This window comes from Limulus polyphemus, unplaced genomic scaffold, assembly GCF_000517525.1.
Source record: "Limulus polyphemus unplaced genomic scaffold, Limulus_polyphemus-2.1.2 Scaffold4956, whole genome shotgun sequence".
NCBI lineage: Eukaryota > Metazoa > Arthropoda > Merostomata > Xiphosura > Limulidae > Limulus > Limulus polyphemus.
Window position 1 is genome coordinate 7,205 of NW_013670566.1, and position 7,242 is coordinate 14,446.

General features: G+C 29.6%; 1 protein-coding gene across 8 annotated transcripts in view; it reads left to right on the plus strand.

Moving 5' to 3' along the window:
- LOC106471904 (eukaryotic translation initiation factor 4E transporter-like) overlaps window positions 1–7,242 on the plus strand; it is a 68,651-nt gene that overhangs the window by 4,099 nt on the left and 57,310 nt on the right. For all 8 annotated transcript variants that reach the window (XM_022400520.1, XM_022400526.1, XM_022400521.1 and 5 more), the window contains exons 3-6: window positions 220–329; window positions 1,705–1,778; window positions 3,553–3,807; window positions 4,498–4,721. In XM_022400520.1, the coding sequence (XP_022256228.1) occupies window positions 220–329; window positions 1,705–1,778; window positions 3,553–3,807; window positions 4,498–4,721 (663 nt within the window). The remainder of the gene's footprint in view (window positions 1–219; window positions 330–1,704; window positions 1,779–3,552; window positions 3,808–4,497; window positions 4,722–7,242) is intronic.

A 7,242-nucleotide genomic window follows, 5' to 3' on the forward strand; every position in this document is an offset into this window, starting at 1 on the left:
AATATGATAAATCTATTAAAAAGGACTTTGAATCTTGCATTGTAACTTTTTTCAAACTCTACATGGGACTTGAACTCTGCTCACTAAATTAGTAGAATACTAGCTTCAGACCTCTAATGTGAGCCAAGGTTCCTGTTTCAAATTTCAGTTACAGTGTATTTCTTAATATCCTGATTTGTTGTAATATACATTTATGTATGTTGTATTTTTTTTATTCAGGTGACAAAAATAGAGTGCCCATTTGTTATGAAACAAGTCGACCATCCTCAAGAGGTCCTGTAAAAAGTAGCATGATTCCAAAACCACTTCCTGAATACCAGTATACAAAAGTGAGTTAATCTGGCAGGACAGGTTGCATTTAACAAAATGTGCACAAGTTTGGTCTATTGGAATGATCCCATATAGGAAAAGCAGTGTTGACTATAATTCCAAGTTCAAGTTTACTCTGTGTATCCCCATGAAATGTGGCAAGCGTTTAGTAAGATGTACAAGTATGTTGTACACAAAATCAGGTGTATTATAAAAGTATTTGTACTGAAGATGTCTTCTAATTCTTGTCTAGATAAAGAATAGTTTTACAAAATATAATAGGCCTAATACTGATGTCTTATGAGAATAATAATTATATTCATGCTTTGCTAGCTTGTAAAAGGCACTCGCACCTTAAATTATTCCATTCAGATAATCTCTCAGAATACCAAACATTGTGAGATCTCGATGACTTTGTGGTTTCAATTAAAATCTGAAGATTCAGATCAGTAACAATTAAATCTGGAATAAATATCAGTGCTATGATATGTAGAAGCATGAAATCACGTTTATATTATGTTTCTAGATATGTTTACATTGAACGATTTATGCTTAATGGGTGGACGGAGACACTATTTAGTAACTAATAAACTATTGATGTTTTAATAAATGTTTTTGTTTTTTTTTCCACTGAATAACAGTATTTAGAATTATTTACAGTTTGCAGTAGATAGTTGAAAATTTTTATATGTTAGAATATGTACACCATTTCAACCACTAATGATAAAATTGATGGAAAAATTACGTACATAACTAAATGTTTTACAGACCCTAACAAGTTCCCTATTACAACATTACATCAAATAACAGAATAAATTATAACCCTGATCAACTCAACACCACTGAAAATAACAATACACAAAAAAATAAATAAAATAATCACTGGCACATTTCCACTCATTGATAACCTAAGGTTTCCCCTTAAAGAAATATGGAAAATATTATATGTACACAAATACTACTTAAATGTCCAAACAAGATTTGTTCACCCCAAGAACATAAATTGTAGAAATGTTAAGAAAACTGTATGACAAACCTCCACAACTAAGAACCATGTATAAAATACAATGTAACAATTAACTACTATTACCGTCTTAACACATGAACGTTGTGATTGTTTGAAAATGGAACATTTTTATCTTTAATTTTACATATGCTCACACATGCCTTGGCTATCATACTGTTAGTTTTTTTAATGACATTCAAATTTAATTGTTCTGTGTTGTATTTGAAAATGATCACACTAGTGGTTGAAACAATTTCCTGCTATTCACTGCAAGCTTTAATTAAATTTAAATATTGATATTTTGTTGCTAGAATATAGTATTAACATACCTTGTAAGTTATTATTGGAATTTGTATTACCTACTCAAGTCAGCTTTTTGTATATTACAGAAGGAACTACTTCAAATTTCAAAGTTCCCTCTAGCCAAGAAGAGACCTGAATGCTTGGACCCTGAGTTTAACAAGTATGATAATAGTTTTGATGTTTTAATGAAGATTTTATAATAATACCTGTATTCATTATCATTAAACTTGTAACTGATGTGGAGTTGACTTTTAAAATGTATAATTGAGACTACTGCTGTTAATAACCCTTTCTCTACTGGAGAGTTGTCACTGATATTTCTTATTTTTTCATTCCTTCTGACAGTGTAAGTACTCAATAAAATTGCATGAAACTTAGTAAAATTTTTCTAATAGTGTCTACTTCCAGCTTTGAAAATATTGTTTAATACAATTTAATTTTTGTATCTGTTTTATGAAATTTCTAAAATTATGTTGTGAGATATTGTTTGAAAAACTTTAAAGTACTTCTTTTCATTTTAGAATATAAATTTTTTTTTATAGTTGATCAGAAATCGGTATCTTATATTTCTAGTCAGTTTGTTGATATTCATTATAATATTTCTTTTGAAGCTTCATTTTCCTGATTTTATTAGCCACCACTTCTGGCTATTAATCTTAAAAATCATGACAAACTGATAGATTTATCAATGACCTAGGATCTGACCTTTGAAAATTTTATTAACATAACCTTTGTCAGGCTAGGTGACTAGTTTTGCAATTAGTGTTCTTCGTAAAGATCATTTTATGTCTTTCAGTAAATAATTTTTAATTTATATGCATAGTTTGAGTATGATAAACTTAAAAATTCCTGAAATAGTTAGTTAGTATTTTTTTTAAATTTTCAAATTGTAGTAGACACATGAAAAATGTTCTACTATCCAGATAGTGTTAATAGAACATTGACACTAAAACCTATAGAAGGAAAGAGCAAAAATCTGAAAGAAGAATTCAAAGCTCAAAAGTTCACATGATATGGAAGTGAAGAATGATAATTTATTTAAATATTTTATTTTCAAATTAAGAAATTAAAACTTGGATTATATTAAAAAAAAAAATTAAATAACATTTTAATACCAATTTTATTGAAAATCATTGTTAATAAAGTAGTTTAATTTTTAATATAAAAATTAAAAATGTTTGGGTGTGCACTTTGACCCACCTTGCCTGTATCGAGAGAAGTATTTAAGTTTTTGCTGCCTCAAAACCCATTTGAAAGTGCCACCCTTGAGCTATGTGGATCAGACATAGTTTCAACAATGCCACTGGAATCTTACCGCCCTGGGCCTAGTCAGCCTGTGTGGAAATATCTTGCTGCCTGTATCCAATGTTAACTCGTCAAACAGGCCTACATATACAACGTAATTTTAATGTTGCAATACACACTCATAAAGTGTCATCCATATTAGTGTTTTTATATATTAGACTATTGATGTGTTAATAGTTTAAGATATCAAATATACAGAAAGTTTTGTATACTTGGAGAGACAGTGTATCACTTTGTACAGAACGTTGAATTACCATAATGTAACTTAATTCTCTACAAGTGTTTTGAATAGTTAGCATGTGTGTGTATCCACGAACATTTGTTTTGAAAAGTTCATGCTGATAACAGGGTGATTTAAATAACGTTTTTCATTTAGTTACAATTCCTGTTTTATCTTCTAATTCTTTAAACTCTTAAACATTGAACATACACACTGATAAATGACTTGTAAAATAAACTTGAGAAAGAACTTTCTTTTAGGACTTATTGATCTAGTTGTAAACATAGTGATACCAAAAAGGGCATTTGAAGTGATGTGTACAATGTACTATTTTTTTTTTTTTCTTAAACATTACTATATGTATACATTTTTTTCTCTTCCTTGTTTGTTAATATTTTGTTCTTTTCAGTTCTTTTGGATTATGGAATCCCTTGAATTGGTCCTCTACTATACGTCATTACGAACAGTCTCTTAGAGAAGTCCTGAGACTAAAATGTGAAAAATCTTGTAATACTGGTGTATTCTATAGAAGAAGAACACCAGCCCCTAAACAGCGTATACTAAATCCACAGAGAAAAGGTTTTGGAGCCAGTTGTCGTGTATCTCAGCAGGTTTCGTTATCTAAAAGATCTGGAAGTCCACTTGAACCAAAAGAATCACTAACGTAAAGATTTTTTTTTTATCTTAACATTTTGAGAAATTGTTAAGCATTGCAAAAGGTTAGCTTTGCAGAACTTTTCAAAACTTCTATGTCTACTTTCATGAACCTATAATTTTCAAGAAATAACTATTAGTAGTCCATGCCAACAAATTGTGCTCACAGTTAAAGATTTAATTTTGAAAAACTTGTCAAGAGAATTGAAATTGCAAAAAATTTAACTAAAACTCACTGTCAAAGCTCAAATTTAGTGGCCATTTAGCAACATTTGTGTAATTTTTATTTATTTTTTTTTCTGTGCTGAAATGGAGTTTGTTTGTAATAAATGCTTCATATCCTTATGCATGTAAAATAAGTGGGAAAGACTTGGGGATTATTTCATGCTCTGTCACTGCTGTTGTTCTTGTCTGATATTCTGCATTTATGTTAGTTGTAGAACTTTACTGAAAGACTAGTGTTTATTAGAATACACTATTGAAAGTTAGACTTAAATTATAGATAAAACCAAAATTGACCCTGTTGTTTATTTTTGAGATTCATTCACTAACCATATGCATAACAGGAAACGTAATCAGCACTAAGAAGCGCATTTCATATATTAAATAAACATTTGCATTCAAAGAAATATTCTTCTAGTTACATTTTGTGTAAGCATTAAATCAAAAAACTTAATTACCACAACTGTATTCGTTTCAGTACCATTCCCCCTAAATCAAGTAGAAGAACAGGGAGTGTTAGAGAAGTAGCACATGACAAAGATCAATGGGGTAGAGACAAGGACCTACATGAAAAAGACTACAGATACAACAAATATATTGGAGAAAGAGGATACAGCTTTGACCAAGATAATAAAGAAAATGAAAGTCTATATTCTAGTCAGTATGGCCAATTCGGTGAACATGGAGAAAGATTTGGAAGAGGTAAAATATTATAGTTGTCATAAAAAATAACAAACTTGGATGTTATGAAATATATTTGCATGATTAGTAAAATATGGACTATTATCCTAATCTTATTTCTTATATGTATCTGTTTGTTTTATTATTTGTATCAGTATTAAATAATATTTAGTTGCGAATAGTTTCAGGAGGAAATTGTATTAATTACATTCAGTACAGACTTTTAACTCTCTTGCTACGGGCTCGGTCAATTCAGTCAACTTCATGGCTCCGAATTTATCTTTAGAATTTTCAATACTTCAATTTTTTTTTATGTTTTGTGTATCTTCACAACATTTTGCAAGCTTCATCAAACATTAAAAGAATTTTTATTGAATTATTTTTACAAAAATGTTCTTCATGAATATATGGAGTCAAAATGTTAACTGCTGCAACTGCAAAGTGATTTTCATGTTAAGATTAAAAATACTTTTCTTCATATCAAAACTGTCAGATTTCATTTGAGTAATCTCTAAAACCTCCTAAATAAATTTCAGACATTTCTTTTTCAGTAAAACTACGTTTTATCTGTCATTTTCTCTACCCTAACTCTGTATGATGTATTTCAAATTAACTAACCTTGTAACCATCATGTATAGCTTGTAACAGTACACAACTGTTTCTACTTAAATTTTGTTTTATTGCTTTTTGAACAGTATCAAACTAATAATTCCACCACACAAGTTGTAAATCACTCGGGAAAACATGTAGCTCTTGTTACCTTATTGAATTATGTAATGCATTAACTAATTGCGAGCATACCTTGTAAGTGTAAAATTATTTTTCTTTATTTTGCCTAATCTAACCTAAAGTTTCTAATTCTTACATTTTAGTTACTTTTATAATAATTCAAAAAGAGTTTCTTGTTTTTTTTGTCAGTGAAGTTTAACCCTACTTTTTTTTTACAAATGGTACTACTGCAGTAAATAATTTTGTATTTAATTAAGTAATACATCTAAGAACACAGAATAATAACCTGTAAAAGGCAGACAAGGTCCTATAATTATCATAACTTTTCTGGCTTTCTAATGGTGTTATAAGACCCATTAAAAATTCAGTTAAGCTTGTCAATGTATTTCCTGTGGAAGTAAAGTTTGAACTGGAAGTGAAATAGAAAATTCTCTATTCATAAAACAACTTAATATAATATGCCATGTGATAGATTAGAACTTTGGCTTTCTATTGGTTATAAATAATATAGTATGAAATGTTGGAGAACTATTGGCAATTTGCAGGAGAGGCTGTAACAGATGGGTGTGGTAAGAGGGGTCTGATTTTCTAGTTTGTCTTTGTAACCAAATAAGATTGAAGGCTATAAAAAATATGCTTTGCCCGAGTAATAACTATATTACAGTGAGTAATTCATATTAAGTTCTGTACTTCTTTCTGGAGTGATAAATTGGAGAAGAGGGGAGACCTAGAGACAGGGAAGGCAGAGTTTCATCTCAGGGTGGATTTCCCTCAGTTGAAAAAATTAAGTTGGTAAAATAAAAATCCAGCTTCTTAATTTCAATACCCAAAACTATTGGATAAATGGCTACTACAAATGTATGCTTACTTTGAAACATTCAGGTGAACATTTACCAATATGCAACTTTGGAAAACTCTGAAATATTTTAGACCAGCAGGTCTATTAATTAATATAATTGATCGGCAGTTTTTCAAAATGAAGTATGCATTACATCATGGCAGATGTTTTGTTGAACATGTGACATTTTCATAAGTGCTTTATGCACAATTTGCATGCCAATTTAGTGATGATCCACTCCATGTAGTTCCTGTATGCAGTCATGAAAGTAATCAATCTAGATCTATAGTCACTTTATTGTCTGTAATAGGCCTAAACTTGTGAGTGAATTAGCCTATAACAATGTAACTTAGTTTTAAGCTGTAAAACTACAGTATAAGGTTAACATTAACAACAATGTCATTTTAAGCATTGTAAGGTTGAGTACTAAAGGAGCTTACCAGGCTGCATGCTTAGTAAGCCTGTAAGGTCTTAATACCAATAATACAGCCTAACCCAAAAGTCCTAGACTAGATCTTATTGTATTTTAGTATAAATCTTCGTCATAATTCCATTATTTCAGTAGTACCTAATGGTATTGACTATAGTTGTAACTTTAATTTAGTAAGTGGAACACTGCGACTGCAACAAGACTGTGTTACTTTTTCAGCATGGGCTCAGTCCCTGTGACTGACCTCATAACCATTTTGTACTTATTATAGTTTTCATGCTATAACTGTTTAATTAGTAAGCAAATGTTAACAAAATTTGGCACATTATCAGTAAACATTACAATGCTTTCACATGCAAAACATCAAATTTTTTTATTAAGTCTTAAGGTTTTTAAAGCAGTTATTTTCGTGTCTTTTTTTTCATATGTTGCCTATCTATCATGCAAGTAATATTCATTTTAAAATTAAAATAAAAAAAATTAAAAAAACTTTAAAGTTTGCGATACTAGAAAATTTTAGTAATTTATTCCTTAGTCAAATAACT